The sequence below is a fragment of the Mirounga leonina genome, unplaced genomic scaffold, assembly GCF_011800145.1.
Source record: "Mirounga leonina isolate KUSES-001 unplaced genomic scaffold, KU_Mleo_1.0 Mir_168, whole genome shotgun sequence".
Classification (NCBI taxonomy): domain Eukaryota; kingdom Metazoa; phylum Chordata; class Mammalia; order Carnivora; family Phocidae; genus Mirounga; species Mirounga leonina.
In genome coordinates, this window is record NW_023270426.1 from 65,071,135 (window position 1) to 65,097,971 (window position 26,837).

Below are 26,837 nucleotides of genomic sequence, written 5' to 3' on the forward strand. Positions count from 1 at the left end.
GCCCATGGAGCGATGGCCTGAGCTTTCTGGGCTTCCATCTCCTCACTGGAAACTGAGGAGGTTGAAGTGCAGAGTGAGGTTGAAATCAATAACCCCACTGCCGTATTCTTGTCTTTCTTAGGTCCGCTCCCTTACACTGAATCCATGTATACGCTATGGCTGTCAGAAGCTATTTGTTCATATACTTTATATTTTTTGAGAGAGACTTGTGATCTGGATTAAATTTAGGCCATCCCCTTCTTTCACTATCTCCTTTACCACAGTTACAAATACCAGCTTTTTCGCAGCCTCTTTTATTTCTATCCCATTTATCTAAGACTTTTTCTTCCCTTGGCCGATGGCACTGCATGTCTGCTTGGGAGAGACTTTAGTCAGCAGGTGATGCCTGGGAGCCTGGGACTCCTGCAGCTGCCTGTGAGGCCTCTTGGGATACCCATTTCATGAGCATGTATCCAGCCTGTTGCTTCGATGACCTGCTGGAAGTGGTCAGCCATGGACATGGAACGATGATACTCTGAAGAAAGCAAGCTAAGTTTTGACGTTTCTGCTTGCTAAGGCAATATTTAACCTGAAGGAAAAGAAGGCTTCAGCCCAAGATTCCATGGCAGGCATTTTTTAAAAATATAAATCTTGCTAAATGTAAAAAGAATTAAGCCAGATTGCTCTCAATTATATATTTTTAAAAATGTTACTGTATTGATAACTTTTTAATATGCTATGTATCAGCAGTACTATCCCTCCTGTATTCAATGCTTATAGTACATTATTCACATATTTTAGTTGTTGGAGCATAATCTCAACACTTGACATTATAAAGCTTTTTAGTTTATAAGCTTGCTTCTCTGAAATAGGGATCTTCATAAGAGATATATCAAGGCCTTGTTGAGAAAGAAGCTGTGTATTTTACCTTTCCTTTTCTCTGCCCTCCATTTATTGTTCTTTTATTAGTTGAAACAGTATAGTTATATAAGAAAATACAAAAAAGCACAAAGAAGAATATTTTTAAAAATCACTCTTAACTGCACCATCAGAAGATAATCTCATATGAACTTCAGTGATCATACTATACATACTATTTTATAAGCTGATTTTTCTTTATATAAAATATGCACAATATTTTCCTTTAATGAAATGTCCTTCTTAAACATGATTTTTAGTAACTGTATGATACTTCATCCTGTAGATGTCCATAGCACAACCCTCTATTGTGGGAGGCAGTCCAGACAGGGAAGAGAATAAGGTCTGAAGCAGACATCCTATCTTTTACCAGCCGTGACGATGGCCAAGTTATGAACTCATCCCATTCCTCAGTCTCCTCACCTGTAAAATGAGGATAACAATAGTACCAGCAACATATCGATTCCTGTGAAGATTAAGTTATGACACATCGTACTTAAAACACTTAGAGTGCTTATAATAATGCTCTAAATAGATAGTCTTACTAAAGCATTATTACTCTATTATTCTATTGTATCATTGTATTATTCTAATAGAATCATTGCCTGGCACGTGGTAAGTAGTCAGTAGACATTCATTATTATTACCTATATTGTATTCAGCTTTTTGATGAGATAATACTGTGAGGAATATCTTTGAAGAAAAAAGGCTTTTGCTCTCTCTCTTCTTATTTCTCTGAGATAAATTTTTAGAAGTAGAATTGCATCTTTGATACTTACTGCTAAAAAACCCACCGTGGAGGTTGGCCTGAGCTTTCTGCTCTCTCCAGCACAGTAAGAGTGATGTTGTTTCTGGAAGTGCTCCATGGAGGAAATGGCAACTGCCCATGTGAGGATTTTTGCAGTTCTCCAGAATCACTGACTCCAGAATCATTGAGCAATTGGTATTTATTCAACTTCCTCTTCCTTTTCAATGCTTGTATGGTCTTCAGGCAACGATATGAAAAATTTAAGAACACATTTATTTTTGTGTGTGCTTATTAGTGTCTTAGTCTGAAGCTCACTTGAGAAGGTATTTGTAGAAGATATTTTTATCGATATGAAAATTTGCCTTGTCTACATTGTTAGGACGGTTTCCCCCATTGAAACTAATACTTTTTATTTTTAAGAAAAAAGCAACAAGCCTCGAGAGCAGTCAGCCTTCCAGAACCCTTGCTGGTGGAACAGCCCCGGCCACCAAGGTCAGTTATTTCTTCAACACGAAAAAACTCCTAGTCTTCAGGTTGATAAGTTTTGAACAAAGTATCATTTCTATGCTGGGGGGAAGGGGGGAAATGTAATTTCTTTTTTTTTTTTAAAGATTTTATTTATTTATTTGACAGAGAGAGACACAGCGAGAGAGGGAACACAAGCAGAGGGAGTGGGAGAGGGAGAAGCAGGCTCCCCGCAGAGCAGGGAGCCCGATGCGGGACTCAATCCTGGGACTCCAGGATCATGACCTGAGCTGAAGGCAGTCGCTTAACCAACTGAGCCACCCAGGCGCCCCGAAATGTAATTTCTTAATAATGATTTGAATGATTTAAAACCCAGTAAAACCATTTATGCTTTAATTCTTTCTGGCATATAATAAGTGTCCAATCAATATTATTATCATAATATTTATAAATAATATTGGACTTTGACACATACTGAGTAGAAATATAGTGCTCTCACCTCTTCAGAAAATAATTCAGATTCTCTTCATGTGCCTTAGCCACACCAGGCTCTCTGCTAAATGCTCTATGTAATCTCCTCACAATGTTGTAATTATTCCTTTATACCTGAGGAAACCAGGGCTCAGGGAGGTTAAGCATCCTTGACAAGATCACAAAGCCAGTAGGATGGAGGTAGGGTTTGAACCCAGGTTTCTTGTTCATACAGGGTCCTCGATACTGCTGGACCTCAGAAGCTCTAATTGAGCATTCTTTGGTAATATAGCACTGGAGAGCTTTGCAACTTATAAAAATCACTGAAACAACATATTTCGAAACAAAAAACTACAATTTTAGCTAGTAGGTTTTCAGTATTTAAAAATAGTTATGTTCAGCCCATCTCAACTTGTGGTCTTTCAGTATGTCTGAGATTAGCAAAAACCTTAACTTATTTCAGGATGGTCTATACAGCTATCTTAAATAAGCATTTTTCCTTTAAAAACTGGTGGCTTTCCTATGGAAGTCTCATATAGGTTACTTACTTGGCTAAGAGTTCATATTTTAGTGCTTCTTGGAGCCCCAGCTTCTCTGCAGGCCCCTAAAAGGTGCCCAAACCAAAATCCAGCTGAGAAATGAGAAGAAGCTGGCCAGAGTTGAAGAGATTTGGGGGTACAACAGCATCAATGCTCAGTATGGGTAAGAGGTCTCTGCATAGCCAAACAAACCTGACTTACCTCTTTGCCACTTATTACTAGCAAGTTTACCTAGCCCCACTGAGCCTCAGTTTCCTCATCTGTAAAACGGGGATAGGATTACTCTTGACAGATCTGCCAAAAGGCTTAAATAAAATAAAAATAAAATATATAAAACTCTAAGCCCTGAGCCTGGCATTTAGTAAGTGCTGGGAAAATATATCTCTGCTCTGACTACTCTTATTAGCCTCATACTCTGTTGTTTGAATGTCTGGAACTAACAAAGATTTTTCAAATATGTCCTGTCTTAAAGTACTTTTATTTAACTTATGCTTAAATTCCACCTCTAAAAATGAGAAGCCTCATTAGAAAACCCTAGCCCTATGAGATTTAGTGGATCATCGGCAGGTGATTTCCAAATTTTAGAATTATCTAAACTCTTGGGCAGGGTGGTGGTTAGTACATTGTAGAAGATCACACCCAGTTTTCTCTTGGAAGTTAGCCATAAGAAGCAGTCCCTTTTCCATTTTTTTTTTTTTTTTTTTTGCACACAAAGTTATCCAATCATTCTGAGGTTATAAAGAATTTTGACATCTCCCCCAAACCCTGCTCTGCCTTAGGAAGCTGAGGGAGGGTGGCGTAGCTGGGAGGTGGAGACATTTTAGCTACATGTTTAGTGTTTATTTAATGTCAAACTTGAATTCTTTCCTTAGCTTCTAAATCATTGTCATCTCCCTTCCTACATTATTCTCTCTTGTTGTAATTTCTCACTATAGATTCCTGACTTGCTTTGCTTCACCAGTTTCCTGAATATTAGTTTTCCAGAGTTTTATTCTTCACTCCTTTCTTTCTCATACCTTTAACATTTATAGAGTATTGGAAGAAAAATATATATATATGTATGTATATATTGTACTTGCTTATTTCTTCTTTTGATGCCTGATTGAAAGGGCTTTAACTCAGCATCATGATCACTGTAAAGATTTTATTTATACATTGGAGAGAGAGAGAGAATGACAGGGAGGAGGAGCAGAGAGGGAGAGAGGGAGAGAGAGAGAGAATCTAAAGCAGACGCCCCACTGAGTATGGAGCCTGACTCAAGGCTTGATCTCAGGACCCTGAGATCATGACCTGAGCCTAAATTAAGAGTTGGACACTTAACCAACTGAGCCATCCAGGTGCTCCAGCATGATCATCACTTTAAAGAAAAGATCATTCCCATGCATCATTTAGAAAAGCTGGGGATAATAGCATTTGTGATCACTTGAAGCCTTTTATTATACAATTAATTATTATAACACACACAGGCAACCTCATATTACCCTGACACATGACATGACAAAATAGTAGGTATAATTGGCAGTGAGAATTAGTCTTGGTTTTCTTGATTCTTGACACATCGAACTTAAAAGGTAAAATAAATGATAATTTTACCATTATAAAGAAAACTTTACAGTTTGTCTGAAAAGTTAAGTATTTTATTTGAAGTAATGCATGAGCTGTGTGATATAGGATGGTTACTGTGTGTTGCAGAGCTGTTTTATGAGCATTCTTACTACATGAGTAATTATGTGCACAAATAATACCACTTCTGCCGTGCAGTTCTGGGCCTAGAAAACCTAAAGCGCTTAAGTGTCATAGGTCTTTCTAACTCAAAATAATCATTGTAAGATGTTTAGTGCTTAATATGTGATTTTTGATAAATTAATAACGAGGACTCACGAGGCTGCAGAGATGATTCATGCTTTTATTCAAGCCAGTATGAAAAGAGTTGTGGTCCATACTCAGTCATGAGACTTTACTGCTGACAGAGCTCTCAGGCAATATGTATTGTAACCACCTGCTGTTCAGGTGAGGAAACCGAGGTTGAACTTCCATTAGGAATGTGGCTGCAGAAGCTGTTAAGAAGATACATTTGTTAAGCCTATTAGTTCCGACTGGAATCCAGGGTTTTGAACCCAAAAAGAATTCCTTGAGGATAGCAGGGGTAGCTCGTGGAAAGATCCAGAAGGCTCCAGCAGCAGGAATGTAAAGTTTCACAGCTCAGAACAATGCCCAGCCATACCAGGGGAGCTGTTTCTGCTGCCACCACAGCTTGAGCACCTAACACATTTAGGACCGGATGCCAGAGAGTCTGCCACTGCCGGTTGTGAAGACTAAGACGCCTTGTCAGACACAGACTTCTTGGTGGGAAGTGGTCTCTTCCCATTGCTCACTTCCAGTCTCATTTTTTTATGGCACATCTGATTGACCAACATAAGTCACACGCCTTAAACCTGTTACAAGGGAGTCTGGGATTGTGAGTGCGCTGGATTCTACTTGGGGAAGGTGCATATTGATTAGGTGGGAAATGTATCAGTATGTAGTGAGGGTTTTCCGATGTGTGGCCAGCTGCCAACTGACAGATATCTCCTACAGAAAGGAAGACAAGAGAACTGCCTCACTGAACAGGAACGTAAATGAATCATGATATGTTGTTCAGCGTTAGGCCTTTGAAACAGAAGAGGGTACAAGCAATTTTTCTCCCAGCTACAGGGGAGAAGATTTGCGAAGGAATAAGCACCCATCAGAAAATTCTTTTCTGATTTTGCTCCTGGTTTTGCCATAAATAGCTGTGTTGGCATAAATAGCTCCCCTCTCTGATGCTAATTTTCTCATCCATAAGATTAGTGAGAGGCTGGATAAACTGTGTGTGTTCTGGCATTCACTGTCAGCCTCACCCCACAGTACCACATGTGTGTTACTCTGTGTGTTAGGGAGGCAAGCATTTTTATTTTAATAATGATGTATATATTTTAATGTGCTGAAAAATAAACTAGCACTTCAGACTCATGATCCAAGGATAGTTTTGCTTAAGACAGGCTAAACTAAAAGTTAAAGAGTAAATCGATTTTTGGGCGCCTGGGTGGCTCAGTCATTAAGCGTCTGCCTTCAGCTCAGGTCATGATCCCAGGACCCTGGGATCGAGCCCCGCATCAGGCTCCCTGCTCGGCGGGAAGCCTGCTTCTTCCTCTCCCTCTGCTGCTCCCCCTGCTTGTGCTCTCCCTCTCTCTCTCTGTGTCAAATAAATAAAATGTTTAAAAAAAAAAGTAAATAGATTTTTAAAAAAAATTAAATACAATACATTTATAGCCAATTACAAATATTATAGGCAATGCACAAGTAACCAATGTTTGGAAAACAAGATTCAGAGCAGTAAGTCTCGTATTTTAATATTCACATTGAATCAGTGGGGTTTTTATTAAAATGAAGATTCTGATTCAGGAAGTCTGCAGTGAGACCAAGATTCTGTTTTTCTAGTTGCTGTTGCTGCCGCTGGTCTGGCAAGCACACTTTGGGTAGCAAGGATGCTGAATTGTTCTGGTGGAGGGTAGTTTAGACCACCTGTACCTTAGATGACCTCAACAGTGATTGGAGAAACTCGTTTAAATACAGATTCTCAGGTTCCAAGCCAAGAATTCTGATTCAAGAGGGTAGGGTAAGGCCCAGGATTTTATATAGTTAATACCTGCCCCTAGGTGTTTCAGATGCAGATAATCTGAGGACCACACCAGGAGAAAGGATGAACCTCAGGGACTGGGGCAGCCAAAGCACATCAGGAAGTAACAACGTCCCTCTTCATTTCTAGGAAAAGGAGCCTCTTTCTACATGTACTGCAGGATAAGACTCTGAAAAATTTATTTCATAACATGTAATTACTCATCTGTACTCTTCAGGAGCACAGGATCACTCACCTTCACTGAGGGGGATGTGCTACCTAACACTGGGGGCTATGGTACCCAGGACGCATCCTCATTGGGGTGTGGCCCAAATAAGTCACCCTGTGCTCTTTTTGTCATAGGAGAAAATGAATGTCAGTGAAACCTAGATGAGCTGAGGTTTAGTTAAAAAAAATTAAAAGGAAAGAAAATACTAATGATAAAAAAGGAATTTTTCTAAAAGCTTTATTTATTTGAGAGAGAGAGCAGAGTGAAAGAGAGAGCACGAGCAGAGGAGAGGGGGAGTGGGAGAGGGAGAAGCAGACTTGCCTCTGAACAGGGAGCCCGAAGTGGGGCTCAATCCCAGGACCCTGGGATCATGACCTGAGCTGAAGGCAGATGCTTAACCAACTGACCCACCCAGGCGCCCCTAAAAAAGGAATATTTAAGCTCTATTTTCATGGAGAATAATTTTAAGGACAAGGTCTTCTGCTCAGGGAATTGTAAAATATTAGAGTCAGAAAGGCTCTTACTTCAACAGCTTTACTTAATAGAAGTAAACAGAAAATGAAAATCAATCAGGTGGCTGTGAGGAACACCTTGCACAGGAAGTCGGAGGGACCCCACTGCTCTGACTGCTTGGTGTGGGTACAAAGCTGTGCAGAGGAGCTCTCTGCCTTTTTCATGCCAGCTGGCGGTCACCTCAGCCTTGGCTGGATGCAACACTGAGTCATTGCTCAGCTGTTACTAGCTAGGCCTGAGGTCTCTGCTCCCCAATCACTGACCACCACCTCCTCCAGACACACCCCAAGCTCAGTGTCCAGAGTCTTTATTGTGACTGGTTTGCGGCTTTGGGAAAAGTTGGCTTTCCCTATTTCTTTCAAAATTTCGTAACTCTGGGGCGCCTGGGTGGCTCAGTTGGTTAAGCGACTGCCTTCAGCCTAGGTCATGATCCCTGGAGTCCCAGGATCAAGTCCTACATCGGGCTCTCTGCTCCGCGGGGAGTCTGCTCCCTCTGACCCCCCCCCCCCCATGCTCTCTCTCTCATTCTCTGTCTCTCAAATAAATTCTTTAAAAAATTTTAAAAAAAATTTCATAACTTTTCTATGAACACTATCATTCATTCTGTATTTATTAGTTGCCATTCTTCTAGAACAAAGAGCATTTCCTTTTCATTCATTCATTCACTTATAGCAGTAGGGACCTATGAATTCTTATTCATTGGCTTAAAATCCATTTTTCGCTGATTATTTTGATATTTTTAATCACACTAATATATTATGTGCTATAATTTAGTAGAGTGTCAACTGTGTTAAACTGCTCTTTAAAATATCCATTATACTATTTGAAATGTATTTGCGAATCCCTGGTGATGGTTATTATTAATTTGCTTTATTGTTTAAAAAGAGATATTTGGAGGGCGCCTGGGTGGCTCAGTCGTTAAGCGTCTGCCTTCGGCTCAGGTCATGATCCCAGGGTCCTGGGATCGAGCCCCGCATCGGGCTCCCTGCTCGGCAAGAAGCCTGCTTCTCCCTCTCCTGCTCCCCCTGCTTGTGTTACTGCTCTCACTATCTCTCTCTCTGTCAAATAAATAAATAAAATCTTTAAAAAAAAAAAAAAAGAGAGAGATTTGGAGGCGTATATGTGCAAGAGCGCCCCTCTTGGCTCCCTTATTCTGGTGGAATCACCGGGTGACAGCCGGGGCGCGGGAGACCTCTGTCGTCAGCGGGCACTGCGCGCAGTGCGCGTGGGCCGCATCGCGGGCGGCGTTGTGAAGTTAGCCGGCTTCCCGCATGCCTGCCGGAGGCGAGAGGGCAGGGCGGACGCCTCCCTCGGCGGCCCTGCGGGGAGCTGCGGGGCGGTGCCGCCCTGGGACGAGGGCGGGGCGCGGCGTGCGTCGCGTCCCGGGGCCGCCCCGCCCCCCTGGCTCTCCAAGGGCTGGGGCTCTAAACAGGAACCGCGGGGGCCGAGCCCAGCTAGGAATGCAAACAGCCCGAAAACCCAGCTGAAGTCTCTGGGCCCGGGAGTCGGACGCAGAGTGAGTACTGATTTCGGCCGCTCTCCTCCAAGGCCGCGTCTGCTTCCCGGGCGAGCGGCCCGAGCCGCCCCCTGCGCGCCCGGCCCTGCGCGGCCCAGACTCGCACCCCGCGTCTGGCTCCGCCGGCTTGGACCGGCGTTCTTACTAGTCCCTTGACCCCGAAGATGCATTCCTTTCCACATGGGCTGTCAGTTAAATTGTGTTACTTGTCCACCTCTCCCTCCCTGACGGTAACACTGTTGCTAGCTTTTCAGCTGGGAATGTGTCTGGTGACCGGACGCGCGCGGTTGGGTTACAAAACCAGGGATTTGTGTGACCTGGAAAAAAAAAAGCAAAGAAGAAAAGCAGCAGCTGTGTCTATTTGGTTTAGCATTTTTATGGTTACGACCCCTCCCCTTCCCCCCCACCCCCCAGCCCTGCCCTCATTACTGTGCAGCTCCGTTTTAGAGAATGAGCTCACTCTATATAACCTTTCCATGTACCTGATACATACTGGGTGTGGTGTGGCATATGTTGTAACATGTTTTGGTTCTCTTTCCTTGAACAGAACCTGAGACTGTGGTCGGATAACATCCCTGAGAGGTACTTTGTCTTTCAAGAATGCAAGGTGTTTTCGTAGATACTTAACAATCTCTTCTGGACTGTTAGGGTCCTGGTGTTTCTCAGGAACAGGCAAGAGGCAATTTCTTTATTCCTATTTTACAGCTTAAAATGAGGCAGAGTTTAGGAAACTTCCTTAAGGGGCAAGACCTTCGGTTCTCTGACTAGTGTTCTAGGAACCCACCTATACAAGAGAGGAACCAGATGCTCAGTCAGCCACTCTGGAAAGTTTCTGCTGTATGAGGTGTTCTGTCGAGTGAAAATCTCTGCATTGCAGAGGTCAGTAAGGAGTGGCATCTGCTGTTCAAAGGGGGAAACTATTTTCTAGTGAATAACTATCCAGTGTCTCTTCCTGATGTTTTGTTTGTGGGCAGTGAGTTCAACTTTTGCACACTGATTTTTCAGTATTTAAAAGATTTGTTGCCGGGAATGTGGTGGGAAGGGAGTGATATCTGGGTTCTAGAAGACAGTATGGTATTAAAGTAGTGACATTTAGCAAAATCGTGCTGAAATCAGAAAGGCTGCATCTGCTAATTAATGGAGAAAGGGTAAGGGGCCAATAGCAATCAGGTGGAGTGGGAATCCATGTATGAACAACAAGAGCCCTTGGTTTTTATTATTAAAAAAGTGAGATTTGCAGACTGCACGACAGTGTTTATGAAGCAGCACATTCAAGTATAAATGTTAGCTGTGGCTGGGTTCACATGCTTTTAAAAAAGATTCCCAGTGTGCGAGAAGAGTTGGTTATATAGTATTAGCGGTGAATTTAGTTCCTTGATTGTTCTCAGGATTGATCAAAGAAGGGTTCCTGTTGATCTTTTTTCATTTGGTAAAACCAGTCTTATTTTTTGAGCACTTACTGTGTAGAAGTAATCATGGTAGATGCTGTGGGGATACAAATATATGGATCCTGTCTTCAAGAGACACAGTAAGAAGCTGGCATTCTAAGAACAGAAGTAACATAGCTAAATGAGACTATGTAACCAAATGAGACTTTACCTTGTGATAACTTTTCATGCACTGGGAAAATATTTTATAGAGAGGTGTTAAATATGTCCTGAGAAACGATACAGAGTGGTAGTTAAGAGGTCAGGCTCTTACTTTTCTTAATCTCTAAAATGGGTATAAGAGTTTCAACCTCATGGCTGCATTATCATCATGTTATGTGAAGTACTCAGCTGATGTCTAGAACATAGTAGTTTTCACTAAATGTAGCAATAACTGTCACCACTCTGTTCTCATACGGATTATGCTGATCTCTTCTTGTTCTGAAACCAGTTGTGTTTACTTTCTAATGATTTATTAGTACTCCCTCCTGTAGGCAGGAGAGGACCAGGGCAACAATATCACCTTGCTAACAGGATTATGCGCAGCATCCGCCCAAATCACCAAAGTCCAAATATATGGATTTGCTCAGAAGTCAGCATGTCTTAAAAGATGTTGTAAAGTTCCCTTAGACATCAGAAATAATGGGTCTGAGCAATTATGGCTTTCCATAAAAATAGCTTAGCTCCCTTGTTCTTAACCAGGGGAGGTAGCACCCAATTAAAGGGTATTTTAAAATACGTGAGTGTGCTTTTAGTGATGCTCTAGCATTCACTGGGAGCAGGACAGTCCTGCTCACTTAAGAATTGTCAGCCCGGGGCGCCTGGGTGGCTCAGTCATTAAGCGTCTGCCTTCGGCTCAGGTCATGATCCCAGGGTCCTGGGATCGAGCCCCACATCGGGCTCCCTGCTCGGCAGGGAGCCTGCTTCTCCCTCTCCCGCTCCCCTTGCTTGTGTTCCCTCTCTCGCTGTGTCTCTCTCTGTCAAATAAATAAATAAAATCTTAAAAAAAAAAAAAATTGTCAGCCCAAATGCTAGTAAGTACCCTGTTGAGAAACGCTGGGTAGCTAACATTTTTTTTTTTTAAAGATCTTATTTGAGAGAGAAAGCATGAGAGCAGATTGAGGGACAGAGTGAGAACAGACTCCGCACTGAGCAGGGAGCCCAATGCGGGACTCGATCCCAGGACACAGGATCATGACCTGAGCCGAAGGCAGCCACTTATCCGACTGAGTCACCCAGGCGCCCCTGCTAACATTTTTTAAAAAGAATTTTATTTATGCACTTGAGAGAGAGAGCATGAGGGGGGGCGGGGGTGGGCAGATGAGAGGGAGAAGCGGGTTTGCTGCTGAGCAGGTGGCCTGCCACTGGGATAAGGGGCCCAATCCCAGGACCCTGGAATCATGACCCAAGCCCAAGGCAGATGCTCAACTGACTGAGCCCTCCAGGCACCCCTAACATTTTTAATTTAAAAGGTATTTACATGGAAAACATGAAGTACAGTGGTTTGTGACAACCATTGGACTTTCCTAGTATGCAGATTATTCAGTATATCGAAAAACAATAGGATTAAATATGTTCCTATTATAAAGTTAGACACACTGGTGCTAAGACATACATTCCAGATTCATATAGTTTCCAAAATGAGAGCATTGTAAGGTATAATAAAAAAGAAGATACAAAGATAAATATGTAGACAGGAGAGCATAGACTGTGGGTTTTTTATTTAAATCAGACTGACCAAGTAGGTAGCTCACATTTGGGGAAAAGTAAATAATTCCACCTAAGAAGTAGTGATAACCTTAGAGATATATTGCGAATGGATTCCTAAGGAATGAAGATGATGATCTAAGCAAAGCCTCCTTAATTGAAGAGATTTGTTAAAGCACTCTGAAGAGAAGGTTATTGGTCTTCAGACAGAGAATGCAGGCCAACAGGGTAATTCCAGACTAATCCATAGCCCCAGAGCTCTCCCAATCCTTGTTGTAGGATGTGCTGCACCCCCCTTGGAATTCTCTAAGACAGTGTTTCGTGATGCGTACTCTGGAGAGTATTTGCATCAAATTCACCTGGGATACCTATTTAAAAATGGAGATTTCCCAGGCTCCGCCTCAGATTTACCCAGTCAGAATCAACAAGGAATCTATGACTTAACGAGCTCTCTAGATAAATTTGTAGACCTGTAAAGTTTGATGACCACCATTCTAAGAAGTAAGTTCGTCTGTACAGAACCTTTCTATAAGGAATCTTCCTCTGGCCTTTGCAGTGCAGTAAAATCTCAGTGAATTTACTAAAAATTCTAGCTATCCACAGGAGCGCAGACTTCTGAATTATACTGAGGCTTCCTCATGAACTGGCTGGTTAGTGTTCATGACCCACAAGTGAGGACCTAGACCAAGTCCATTTCACTCAAAATTGCCGTAAGAGATTGAGGCCAGCTTAGTATGCAAGCATACCCTTTGGATTCGGTATACTCTCTGGATTCCGTGATGGGTTGAGGTCCCCTGCACAAGTGATAGAAGTATAAAGACCTAGACCAGACCTTGGAGCCTCTGGAGTTGCTGTGAACGGAGTTGTTAGTGGAGAGGGCAGAGATCCTTGTTCCTTAAGAGTAACCAGGGGTGGGGCGCCTGGGTGGCTCAGTTGGTTAAGCAACTGCCTTCGGCTCAGGTCATGATCCTGGAGTCCTGGGATCGAGTCCTGCATCGGGCTCCCTGCTCAGCAGGGGGTCTGCTTCTCCCTCTGCCCTCTTCCCTCTCGTGCTCTCTGTCTCTCATTCTCTCTCTCTCTCAAATAAATAAATAAAATCTTTAAAAAAAAAGAGTAACCAGGGGCTCAGTCTATGGCATAGTGTTTCTTTATTATCTATACTAAGAGGGTGGCCAGGGAGAGCAGGGAGTAGAGTTATTTGTACATTTTTCAGTTACATGTGCTTTTTATATTTCCTCCTTACCATGAAAATAGAAAGTTGTGTTTATATCCAGCATAGCAAATAAAGTATTTTGATATAACTCCATTACTATAGCCAGTCATCATCAGAATCCTGGAATACAAATAATCTCATGCTAAGATATGTAATAATACCTTGCATGCATCTTTTCATAATATTTTATTTACAGAGATGTATCAAAGGGCTTGGTCTACAGCAGGGAATTGAAACTGGTAGCCAGAATTTTTATCTTCCAGGATTCTTCTCTTTTATATTCACCATCTCTTTATTTGTCTTTAATTTTTTATGTCAAAATTTATCCAGTATTTCTTTCTATGTACCTGGAATAGAAAGGGCTGCTTCTATCAGAATTCAGACTAATATTTTTAGGCATGTGCAATGTATTGTAAATGTTTGAAAGCCTTTAAATGGGGAATGTGTGTTCTACTTTGTCACAAAGCCCATTACCCTGTCTTCATACTGACCTGACAGACTCGTTCACATCACCTAGCACATACTTTCATTTGAATTTTAGGCCCCAATCTACAAAGATAGACAAATATTATTTTCTGAAAATTCAGTTAGTCGTTTGAAAATTGGATCCTTTTAATGTATAAGTATATATGTAACAAATATATATATAACAAATACACACACACGCACACACACTTATAGCTGAGCTGCATACTGGATGTGTGTAGCATTAGGAGTTTCTCCACTGGTCCAAAATACCTGCCTATAAAATGATAGCAATATTGGGATTGGTGATGTCTATTGCATACTCTTGCCTTATAGTGTAAGAAAGGTGATGTGGGCGTAATCACAAGGATCAAGTGTCCCTGGATTTTAGAACACACCAACTGGAGAGGACAAATATTCTTGAGGTATGGCAGGGCTGTCTTTTTAGGGAATATCTACGCTCTTTATTAACCTGGGTTGTCAATATCAGCACCAAAAATTTTCCTTTAAAAACTGGCTGGAAAGTACTTTTGCAAAATAATTTTGTGAATCTCTCCTAATATCTTATGTAGTCTGGTTCCTTCCTTCTGACCCAGTGAAAGTATGAAGAGACTAAGTTTGTCACCAGGAAAAAAGTGCCAGTGGATTATAGGTGGTAGAAAATGGTTATTTCCCTGACCCACTGTAAGGCCATCTTGTTTTAAACTATTTAAAGCAGTGATTCTGTCAATATCAAGGAGTTTCAGAATCACCTGAGAGGCTTACAGCTTTTCAGTCTACAGCCATTCTTCCCTCTTCCTCCCACCATTTCCCTTTTACAGGCTTCTGAGTGTTCATTGTCTGCCTCCTCCCTGCATACTGCCTGGACCAGGAATCACTGAGCTAAGGTGTTAAAAGCTTGGCCGGTTACATTGCCCAGTGGTTTGACATAACTTTGATTGCCAGCAAACATTATGCATATTTTTAGTAAAAAATGTTTAAATCATTGCAAATTCCTATATATGTCACACAAAGTTTCAACAGTTCAAATTAGTGATCATTTTTCCCTAGCAGTATTATAAAACTAAATTATCGTCCATATGATATCTTACTGTAAACTTGAGTTTTAAATCGGTCAACCAAGTAATTAATCATTGTATGGGATTTTAGCCATAGAGTGTCTACATCACTAAGAAACAGTGTACCCCCTTGCTGAATATTCAGAGATCCAAAAGGAAAGGTTAACTTCGTTGACTATTGAGTTTGAGGCTTCCCTTGCTTTCAAGAATCTTTTAATTATTGCAGTGATTGGTGCTGAATTATTCTCAAATAATGTTCTTGTGGTGAGACAGGATTCCTAGCCTCACAAATTAGAATTGTTTCCTTCTCTAGTCCTTCTGACAGTCATGATCTTACACCTCTTCAAATATTTCCAAAGATTAAATGTGATGAATAGTGATGTACATATTTGCAATTAAAATCTTTGCATGACACCCCAATTGATTTCCAATTGAACTAGTAATAAACCACATCTTCTCTGTGTATGTATAACTTCTCCACATTCTCCTACAGACCAGTGTACTGAAGGTTTGTTTGCTATTCAAAATGGAAAGACAGTAGGAAATAAAAGCTTAACAAAGAACATTCCAGCTAGTGCTGATAATCTGAAGATAATTCTAGAATGCTCTGGGGGAGGGGTTAGGTCCAGTAGCATGTATGTCATTTGGAGAAGCTCTCCAGGATCCAGATATTTAAAAATTGATGGAAAGAGAAATTAACCAACCATTTATTAATTTATCAAACAACTACTGTGCTAAGTGATTTACATAGGGTTTCATTTCATCCTCTTAAGAGTTACAAATTTTGTGGGGCACCTGGCTGTCTCAGTTGGAAGATCACATGACTCTTGATTTGGGGCCATGAGTTTGAGCCCCACATTGGGTGTAGAGATTACTAAAAAAATAAACTTAAAAAAATTTTAAAGAGTTGCTTGCATATTTTGCAACTAGGTAAGAGGGTATGAGGACCAATTTATAAATGAGAAGACTAAGGCTCAGAGAGATTAAATAATTTACCCTGGGCCACACGGATAGCAAGGTTTTATTTGATTCTAATGTTCTTTTCGGTAGGCTGGTCTTATAAAATCTTCACTCAGTAGTTTATATCTAGGTAGTTTAATTGAGAAGTGAATATGTATCTAAATTCAAAAAAGCACTAGAAATCAATATTATGTTTTGTACTGTTATACTCAAATCTTAATATGGCTGAAATTCTCTGATGAATGAGGTTTCCTGCTTGTGTGAAAGAGAGTATTGTACACTGGAATTGGAAAATAATAGTTTTTTTTAACGGAGTTTCTTTAGACGTTTAAGTAGGCAGCAGAGAAGGCATAAATTAGCCATTTTTGAGTATGAAATTTTTAAGTTGTAGATTAAATAGTACATAACTGAGAAGTCCCTTATGTAGGAAATACAGAATTTTTTACTTAGGTAAGCAGCAATGTTCATCAATTCAAATGATCAATTTACACGAATTTCAAAAGAAGCTATAAAATCCATTCTTCTGTTTCACTGAATTATTTTCTAGGGCAAAGTGGGAAAATACAATGAAAGGTACTGTTATTATTATTCCTGTTTTATAGATAAGGAAACTGAGGCACAGAGCAGTTCAGGTATTTGCTCAAGTTCACACAACTGGTAGCAGAGCTGAAATTCAAACTCAGATGTCTGCCTACAGAGCCATTCTCCTAACCACTAGACAACACTACCTCTTTAATATTTGAAAAGATTAAGGGGCGCCTGGGTAGCTCAGTCAGTTAAAGCGTCTACCTTCAGCTCAGGTCATGATCTCAGGGTCCTGGGATCGAGCTCTGCATCAGGCTCTCTGCTCAGTGGGGAGTCCGCTTCACCCTCTCCCTCTGTGCTCTCTCTCGCTTTCATTCTCTCTTATTAAATAAATAAATAAAATCTTAAAAAAAAAAGATTAAAATTGCTGTTAGCAGACATTTGTGAATTTGTTTTGCTTATATGGTTTCTGGAATGACATTTGATTTCACCTCACATTTTCATTTTGATTATTTGAAAATCAGCTTGCACAGGCAACTTTGTTATAATTCTTATTATTTAAGGCTTCTTATTAAGAACACGCTTCAGTGGGAAGCTAGATGGTCGTGTGACAGGCCCATATCTCAGTTCCCACATGATTGGTTCTTCATGAACACCCTCTCGTTTTCCGTTAGAGTCCATCATCCTTGTAGAGATTGAGGTTGGAAGTTGGTTTTATAACACAAGGACTTAGAAAAGTTCTCAGGTTCTCTCACTCTCCATTGTTTGAAAACCCAACGGAAGCCAAGCTGAAAGGCTCTGAGACAGTTGTTCAGCAGAGCTTAGAATATTTTTTTTATATAATAATCATGCCATCAGTAACCATATATGCATTAATGAGCACATAATCTTTTAGGATTTAGAAAAATCTGTGCTCCTGCTACCAAGATTCCTGTTCCTGTATTGACTAGAACATAGATCTAGAACGTAGATTGAATCCAAAGAAAAATAATAAAATAATAATAAAAAGAATAAAAAAGAATAAAAATAAATAATAAAAAAGAATAAAATAAAGAAGAATAATCCATAATGTAAAATAATAGTACCCCTCTTTCCTTAAGAAAGCTAAATAACATTTGTGTTTAACTTCTCAAAGCAGTGGTCACCACAGAACTGCTCTACCATGGTGAGACTGAAGAAAGAGAAACTTACGAGGCTGTTGGTATTAATAAAAATTTTTTTTAAGATTTTATTTTATTATTTATTTGAGGAAGAGAGAGTGAGAGAGAGAGCATGAGAGGGGGGAGGGTCAGAGGGAGAAGCCAACTCCCCGCTGAGCAGGGAGCCCGATGTGGGACTAGATCCTGGGATGCCAAGATCATGACCTGAGCGAAGGCAGTCACTTAACTGACTGAGCCACCCAGGCGTCCCTTGTATTAATAAAATTTTTAAAAATCACTGATTTGAATTGATTTACCATGTGCTAGGCACTGAGCCAAGCACTTTATAAACATACCCTCATTTAATCCTTACTGTTTTTATACCCATTTAACAAATTAAAAACTCATGTTTGGAAAAGTTGAGCAGCTTGCTGAAATTACATAGCTGGAATTAGACCCCAGGTGTGTGGGACTCCAGAGGCTGAATACCCCTATTGCCCATTTGAACATCTCTCATTGGGTACATTATTTAATAAGCTTCACATCATTATAGCACAGAATATCAGAGTTGCTGAACTATAGAATTCTCAAGCCTGACAGCTTACCGATGAGGAAACTGTGTTCAAGGAGGTTAAGACTCAAGTTCACACAGCTTGTCAAAGGCAGTCAATCTTCCTCACTGTTCATTATTCTATTCTGAAATTGCTTGACTCACAGTCTTAGGAAAATCCTGGCCAGACAGACTTTTTCTAGGTAGGGATAAGAAGAAGAGAATAGGCTGTCTTTTCCAGGTCTAACCTCTCTACTTTATCTTGGGCAAAGTCAGACACAGTTGGAATTATTTCATGCCCAGGATCCCTAGAAGCATGAACACAACTTCAGAAAAAAAGCTGCCTTTCTACTCTTTAATGACTGAATGGGGCTCTGTGGGGCTTGCCTTTTCCTTTGCCCACAAAATAATTATCATTCCAGAAAACAGAACAAAACAAAAACACTGGAAAACTGGAGTGTGCAAAGCAGTGAAAATTGCCTTGTACGGAAGTTCAATTTCATGCCTTTTGTGGATTTTTTTTGTTTTGAGCATTTGGGGTGGCCCAGTGTCAGAGCTTGTAATCAGACACTCACAGGGTGTGGCCAAAACTTCTGTAATCTCTGGCATGGATTTATCTCACAGATGAGCCCTGGCTATTGTCATGTTTGCCAGGCAACGTTTGGATGTTTATTTTGAGGTTTGCCCACACGTTGCATCAGAGGCCAAAACTTATGTGCTCTGCACTTCCCAGAGCAAGAAGAGCTGAGATTTCTATTTTTATCTTAAGTCTGTGTGTCCTTTTTAATATATTTTGTGAATGTACGGTGTACTCAGTTGAGATGGATCCTCCTGTGTCCCGCAGAGAGTGTTCGGATTGCCTCGTTTTGCAGTACTTTCCTTCATTTCACCTACTGCACTCAAGACTGAGTATCTCTTCCCACCTCTGAGGCTTGCTCAGGCTGTTTTGCTTGCCTGGAATGACTGTCCTGTCTCAGCCTCCTTCTCTCTTTTTTTTTTTTCTTTTGAAAATCCAAATATTTTAATTTTTGGAGAAAGGGGAGTCCACTTGTTATAACAAAATTCATGGGCATCGCTGTCATATCTGTGCTCAAATCCAAGCTCTGCTACTTCTTAACTGTGAAATCTTAGATAAGTTACTTAAATTCTCTGAGCCTCAGTTTCCTCATTTATAAAATGCAGATAATAATGGTTACCTCCAAGGATTTTTTTGAAGATACACTGACATCAGATATGCAAAGCACCTGTCACCGTTTCTGGTACATGGGAGATTCTATAGTCCCTGCCTCCCTGTTGACGACACCACAGTAAATAATAGTTTCATTCTCTTCTGTGAAGCCTTTCCTAACCATCTTCCAAACACACGTCTCAGAAGTAGTCTCCCTCTTCTCATCTCTTGTAACATCACCTTGTACTTAAGATCCTATCACAATCAACCTTATCTCGTATTATGTACACGCTGGAGTGTAAGTTGGTGCCTTTAGTAGATCTCCTGGCACAAAGTAGATCTGCGTGTTCTCCCCCCAAAGAGATGGCTCCACTTCATTCTTAGATGATTCATTGTTTATGTTTCACTGGAATCATGTTTTGGGTTACGATTAAACACGTTCTTTGTTAGGTGACTGTATTGAAGGCCTCCTTAAGAACATCATTATTATGCTAAATAATTAAAGGCATTGGAAGAATGTATGTCATGGTGTGACAGCATGGCAAACAATAGACAAACTTAAACCTTGGAATATTCACTTCCTGGAGTGAATAATCGGTCATTACAGAAAGAAAAATGTAAACCTGGGTCCATAAATGGTATTTCTGAGGAATGTCCCTGCTTTCCTCAGAAAGCCCCTCTTCTGCTGCCCATTGTTTGTTCCAGATGTTGTACTGGAAGTGGCTTAGGGATGTTTTTGTGTATATATGTGCTTTTTAAAGTAGTACAAGTCCCTTTTGAAGACAGCGGTGATGGAAATGACTAGATATTTAAATTATGTTTTTCTAACTTGTGCTTTGAATAAAATTTCTGATAATTGAGTAAAACTTATGTAAGATTGCTTTTGAGCCATCAGATAATACTCTTGTGTTTATTCATGCACAAATTCATAATTTATTTAACAAATACTTGTGAGGCAACTACTGTTGCCAGGCTCTGGGGACGTGCAGCAGCTGAGACAGGTATGGCCCCTGACCTTGTGGAGTTCAAGTTCAGGTCTGTCTTAAAAGTTCTATGAGGAAAGAACTTATTTATAAAAAAAATCCATTTTCTTTCATTATTTGAGATTGTTATTAAATAAGAATCTTATTGTGGTTCAGTAACAAATGATTTGGTTTTCTCATGTACATCTAGCAGAACTAGTTTTAAAAGTTAAGAATCATTTAATTTAGAAAAGGTTTAATATTTATTTTGTGTTTTGCCTAAATTGCCCTAATATTTGGTATCTAACTTGACCCTCACAATAACTCTGTAGGGTGCATGGTATTCCCATTATGGGAAAGGAGATGCTTAGCAGGTTTAATGGGCTTGCTTGTGGAGTCAGGCCACTGAGAAGCCAGAAGACTGAAACTTGACTTTTCTAATGTATTAATTATGTTCCTGATTTTAGCTTAAAAAAAAAAAAAAAAGGAGGTATTAAACGATATCTTTGGGGCTCCAGGGTGGCTCAGTTGGTTGTGTCCCGTTCTTGATTTTGGCTCAGGTCATGATCTCAGGGTCCTGGGATTGAGCCTCCTGTTGGGCTCAGCAGGGAGTCTGCTTGAGATTCTTTCCTTCTGCCCCTGCCTCTGCTCTTGCTCAAGCTCACTCTCTCTCTCAAACAAGTTAAGTCTTCAAAAACAAAACCTATATCTTTGTTAAAATGAAACTTTAATTGATGATTAGAAAACGGAAACAAAGATTGGAATCAATGGTGATTTTTTTTTTAAGTTTTATTTAAGTAATCTCTACCCCCAATGTGGGGCTTGAATTCACAACCTGAGATCAAGGGTTGCATGCTCTTCTGACTGAGCCAGCCAGGCGCCCTTCAACAGTGATTTTTTTTAGCTCCTCTCTGCTACTATATACTTAGCACTGTGGTAGACACTGTGGGGAGCAGAAATGACCCCTGTCTCATGATCATTTTATAGCTTCACTGATAACAAGTGACATATACTTAGAAATGAGCTCAGGAACCCTCTAACACAGCATGTGACGAAGTGCCCAAGTGAGAAGTACAAACGTTTATAGGGGTTGAGAAAGTAATATGAGCTAAAGCAGATTCACATGGTGTATCTTGAGCTAAATCTTCAAGGGTAGGGATGGGTGGGGCTGAGCAGAGAAAAGCCTTCCTAGGCAGTAGGAATAGCAAGATGAGAGGCCCAGAGAAGGGAGCATGACGGTGATGGTGGTGGTAATACTAACTAGCGTTTGCCCATTGCTTACCACTTGCCAGACAGTGTTATTACTAGTTCGTATACATTAACTCACTTATTCTTAACCCGAATGGGGTGAGAATTATTACTATTCCCATTTCACAGATGAGGACACTGAGGCACCATAACTTACTTGAGGTTGCTCATGAATTCACTGTCAGCTGAAATTCCACCGGATGTTCTTGAGCCCAGAGGCCCCTCACACTCTTAACCAGTGAGTTATGCTGCCTGATGAGTTGCCTGTGAGACAGGAAGGACACCGTCCTAGCTGGAGGGAAGATGTGGCATGGGTCATAGTGAGAGAAATAGTGGAGTAAGTGGGTTAGGCCAAATAATGAGTCTAAAGTTCAGGTAGAAGACATTGGACTTAATCTAGGACACAGTGCAAAACTATTGAGAGCTTACTATTTCATCACAGTGAGAATATGGTACATATTTTTTCAGATAAAGTAGATAGCCATAGAAAGAAATGGAAGCCAGAGAATGGGGTAGGTCAGGAGGTGGGAGAACAGGGCATGGAAACTATTAGAGGGCCTTGATGTAATCCAGGTCTGAGAGGTACGTGATTAGAGCAGGAGTGTGGGTGGCAATGGAAATGACAAGGACGGAATGGTGATGAGGACTGGAAGCGGCCCTGGGCCTGAGCCCAGGTGATTCAGGGCCAGATGAGTTCCCTACATGATGTCATGTGGCCTTCGCAGCCACTCAGAGGCAGGTGGTTTTCCTCCCATTTTACAGCTGCAGGAATGGAGGCCACAGGAGGTTAATGCGGATTAGTAAGTGCTGGAGCAGGGAGTTAAACCCGCATCTGTCTTTCTTGATGTCCTCATTTTAAGGCAAAATAATGTAGTCTGGTGATAAAGTAGGGCTGCCGGAAAGGAATGGAGAATTGTTCACATAATGAATGGTAATTAAAGTCCTGGGAGAAGTCAGCTTTCTGAGGGCGCAGCAGTGTGAGAGAGAAGGCAGAGGGCTTGTGACTGAGGTTGAAATAGAAGAATGGAGCAATCGGAAGAGGCTTTCAGAAGGAAACGGGTTCAGAGGGCAGAGGAGAGAGCGTGGAGTCGCCCTGGCATAGCAGCCAGGAGGGAGAGGACAGTCAGGTATTCAATATGGAACCGTGGATGGGTCATTAGGTGGAAGAGGCATGTGCGTACATGTGGCAGGTGTTCTAGTAATGCTCCATAGCAGAGGCCGCCGGATGTGGGAAGGGTGATTCGTGCTGTGGGTGGGAGGACCTGGGGATGCTGCCTGGGAGGGGTGGGGACAGGAAGATGGGTTGGGCTCAGGAGCACTCGTTGACTCCTCTGCTGGCCCGCTCTTGGTACCATGCCAGCCAGGGCTGGGAAGAGCAAGGTGAGGTCGAATGACATGAGGGAAGGTAAGGAGGACTCACTCCCTCAAGCCAGCTGGCAGCACCTACAGAGAACTGAAAGGCTTCTGTCACCCCCAAGCAAGGGAGGGGACTCTGTTTTTGTGGTAGACAGAGAAGTAAGGAGCTGAGGAAGTAATTTTTTTCGTCAGATTTAATGGCAGAGGAATGGATGAGCAAATCCTCTAGGACCCAGACCCTCCTAAGGGATCCCTTAACTCCCAGTCCAGCCCATCCAGCAGGGCCTGGGGGTGGGCTCACAACCCTCTGTGGTCACATCCAGCACCACATGATGGCTGAGGTTGGTCCTTACTAGACACCCTACAGAATCAAGGAAAAGCCATAGACAGAAACATGCCATGGGTAAGAGTGGGGTCAGCAGATGAGTGTAGCCGACAGACTGCTCTTCTAAAGGGATGCCCTCTCGTGGAGGAGCAATTCCTGAGGCAGTTAACATGGTTACCTGATGGTGTAAGGTGCCGGAGGTGGACTCGGAGGAGGCCCATCGGGACTGCTTGCGGTGGTTGGAATGCTGGAAGTTCTAATGCTGGGGCTGGGAGCTAGCGAGAGACACCTGAAAGGAAGGGTATGTAGGCTTTGGGTATTTTGCGAAGAGAAGCCAACCAGTATCACAGGTGTGAATAAAATAGAAAGGGAGCCATGAGTGAGGTGTGCTCTGAGAAGGGGATGGCCGGCTGCCTGGAGCTGCTGTTCTGCGTTGGGAGATGGGGAGGGATTGGGGGACGGGGGTCAGGGAAGGCAAGAGAAGGGCCTTCTGTGTGATGCAGCGGGCCACGGGAGTCCCCACTGGTTCTCCTTTAGATGTGCCTGAGAGTGTCATGCCAGAAGATTAATCCGTCCAGAATGGGTGAGAGGCTAAGAGGCTGGACTTCGGGAGACCTTTGCAAAATATATGTGAAAAAGGGAAGGAGTTTCCTTTTTGTTTGTTTCAAGTTTTTATGTAAATTCCAGTTAGTTAACATATAGTGTAATTTTGGTTTCAGGAGTAGAATTTAATGATTCATCACTTACATGTAGCAGATAGTACTCATCACAAGTGACCTCCTTAAAACCCATCACCTATTTAACCCATCCCCGCCACCTCCCCTCTAGCAACCCTCAGTTTGTTCTCTGTAGTTAAGAGTCTGTTTTATGGTTTGCCCCTCTTTTTTTTTTTTTTTTTTTTTTAGCCCTTATATCCATCCGTTTTCTTTCTTAAATTCTGCATATGGGTGAAATCATATGGTGTTTGGCTTTCTCTTATTTCACTTAATGTAATACCCTTAGTTGCATTCACATCGTTGCAAATGGTTTTGATGGCTGAGTAATATTCCATTGTGTATATATACCACTTCTTTATCCATTCATCAGTTGATGGACATTTGGAAGGAAAGGGGTTTCTATTTTCCAAGGGTCTTAAAAGCACACCATCTTCCCCTCCTATCTGTAATCGTTTACTATAGTAAATTTCCAAATTTTTCACTGTAGCAAGTAAACAAATTTAAAGAGATGTTGAATAAGGTCATATTGATTAAGTACAGGATTAAGTATTTTTTTCTAGGTTGCAGTTACTCTCTCATCAGCATCGGTTTATTTTAATGCAATTTGACAACAGAGCAAGTTTATTTGAGGTGGGCCTGAAGCTTAGAACTCAAACATTTGTTCTGTCACATAGGATTCTTTTCCACCTCTGTTAGAGCACTTCATTTGTAACATAAACCTGCTGTTGGTTTATCTTTCCGGACTCTGAGCTCTTTCAAGGCAGAGCTGGTGTCTTCTTCATTGTGTATACTCAGCCCCCAGCTCATTGCTTTTAAAATAGCAGTTGTCAAATGGGTGGGTGGAGTATGATTATGATGTACTTTTTCTCTGTTCTTTGTTACCCTGATTTATGCTTTAAGTTTACAAATGACTGATAATACTCTGCATGTGAAGAGATTTGCATGGGTCATTTGAGAGGGAGGTATTGTTGTAGCTGCACTTTACTCTGATGGACAGCACTAATCCCACAGAGATATTTTGGTATGTATGAGCACTGATGATTGTGCTTTAAAAGTGTCTGCCCCTCGATGTTAACCAGACTGCCCGTGTGGTAGGTCCTGCAGCAGAGAGTCACTGACATAGAAGTCAGATGGCCTAGGTCCCAGCCCGGGCACATACAGCTCCGAGCACTCCCTCCCCCTCATCAGCAGCCTTTGCCTGGGTGATGCCCCCTCATCCTTTAATCTCCACGTCACTTCCTCAGCATCACCTGTCCCGACTGTGTCATGAACTAACTCTGGTTGCCAGGTCTCTGTTTGCATGGGAGTCTGTGATTTTCCTTTATAGTGCTTACCACAAGTAATTATTGCATTGATTATTCTATTAATGGCCTCTCTGATGAGGCTGAAAGTTCCACAATGGCAGGAACGTGTCTAGCAATTTCTCGACTGTGTTCCTGTCACCTGACACAGTACCTGGCACAAATTATGTGCTGGGTAAGTAACTACTCGGGGAGCCGGTGAACTGTGGAAGATTTGACAGGGCACTTAACCTCCATGAGATAGCGCTTTCTCCAAATGCTTAAAAACCTCTGAAAGGTTTATCTTTAAAGTTCTTCAATTCAAAGCTTTGTGGATAAACTCTTCAAAAAATTTTAACTATCAGTTATTCACACCCATGATTAGATATTCAAATAGTATATAGAAGATTTAAATGAAAATGTATTCAATCCCTCACCAGAGATAACGAATATGAAAAGTTCATTGTCTTTATAAATAGAATAAAATAGAACAAATCACAGTTCACCGGGAATTGAATGGGTTCACAATAGGGTGGGATTATTTTCCTTATTTTCAGATCCCATGAAGTAGCTTTCCTATTTCAGTTTCAAAATACTTGGTTGGCTTTGTGATGGGATAGAACTTCCATGGAGGGATCTATGCTGAGAATAGGTGTGGCCAGGGCCTTCACCTAGATACCCATAATTACCTCTCCATGCTTATTGATGGCTATCCATGTAGATTTTACTGTTCTCAGGTGGGGGGACTTGGAAGGTCTATAGGATTTGAGGATCACATCCAGCTATTGCTTAATAAAGTAGTAAGGCAGATTGGAAACTCCCAAGGCTATAAGACTTCAGGAATGTTTAAATAAACATAGAGGTTTAGAAATAATGTTTACCTAAAGATTTGCAGCTTAAATGCACTTTTAAGAGAAGATTTATTTATTTTAGAGGGAGGGAGGGGCAGAGGGAGAGAATCTCAAGCAGACTCCATCCTGAGCTCAGAGCCTGACGGGGGCCTGATCCCATGACCTATGAAATCATGACCCTGAGATCATGACCTGAGCCGAAACCAAGAGTCAGACACGTAACCAACTGAGCCATCCAAGAGCCCCTAAAAAGCACTTTTATGGGGCGCCTGGGTGGCTCAGTTGGTTAAGCGACTGCCTTTGGCTCAGGTCATGATCCTGGAGTCCCTGGATCGAGTCCCGCATTGGGCTCCCTGCTCGGCAGGAAGTCTGCTTCTCCCTCTGACCCTCCCCCCTCTCATGTGCTCTCTCTCATTCTCTCTCTCTCAAATAAATAAATAAAATCTTAAAAAAACAAAAGCACTTTTATGTAGAGTGTTTGGTCTTTGGTTTTGTATGATTGAGGGAAATCATTGAAGGAATGGGCTGTGGCAAATGGGTACGTTAATTCTCACAAATTAAAAAAATCTTAAGGAAAAAGGAATATCCGTCTATTTGTCCATTAATTTGATGGGAAAATCTACCTTGGTACATCTGCTTGCTCTTTGTCCCAAAGTGCATGTGAGAGAGACAGCGCCATGCCTGCTACAGTGACCAGGTTTGGTATATTTTGGAGTGAGGGGGTGCCCAATTGGTGCCTCAGGTGCTCAGGAATAAAGTTCATATGGTTTGTTTGAAATATCAGTACACTGGGGCCCCTGGGTGGCTCATTGGGTTAAGCGTCTGCCTTCGGCTCAGGTCATGATCCCAGGGTCCTGGGATGGAGCCCCACA

The 26,837-nt window shown here is 41.6% G+C and overlaps 1 protein-coding gene across 20 annotated transcripts in view; it reads left to right on the top strand.

The window, feature by feature from the left end:
• CAST (calpastatin) overlaps positions 1 to 26,837 on the top strand; it is a 110,543-nt gene that overhangs the window by 31,763 nt on the left and 51,943 nt on the right. For 6 of the 20 annotated variants that reach the window (XM_035014919.1, XM_035014918.1, XM_035014921.1 and 3 more), the window contains exon 3: positions 2,066 to 2,137. The exons of 3 other annotated variants lie outside the window; for them this stretch is intronic. In XM_035014919.1, the coding sequence (XP_034870810.1) occupies positions 2,066 to 2,137 (72 nt within the window). Of the gene's footprint in view, positions 1 to 2,065; positions 2,138 to 8,872; positions 9,016 to 9,461; positions 9,598 to 26,837 lie in introns of those variants that run through there. 11 more of the 20 variants (XM_035014909.1, XM_035014910.1, XM_035014917.1 and 8 more) reach the window with 6 other exon arrangements.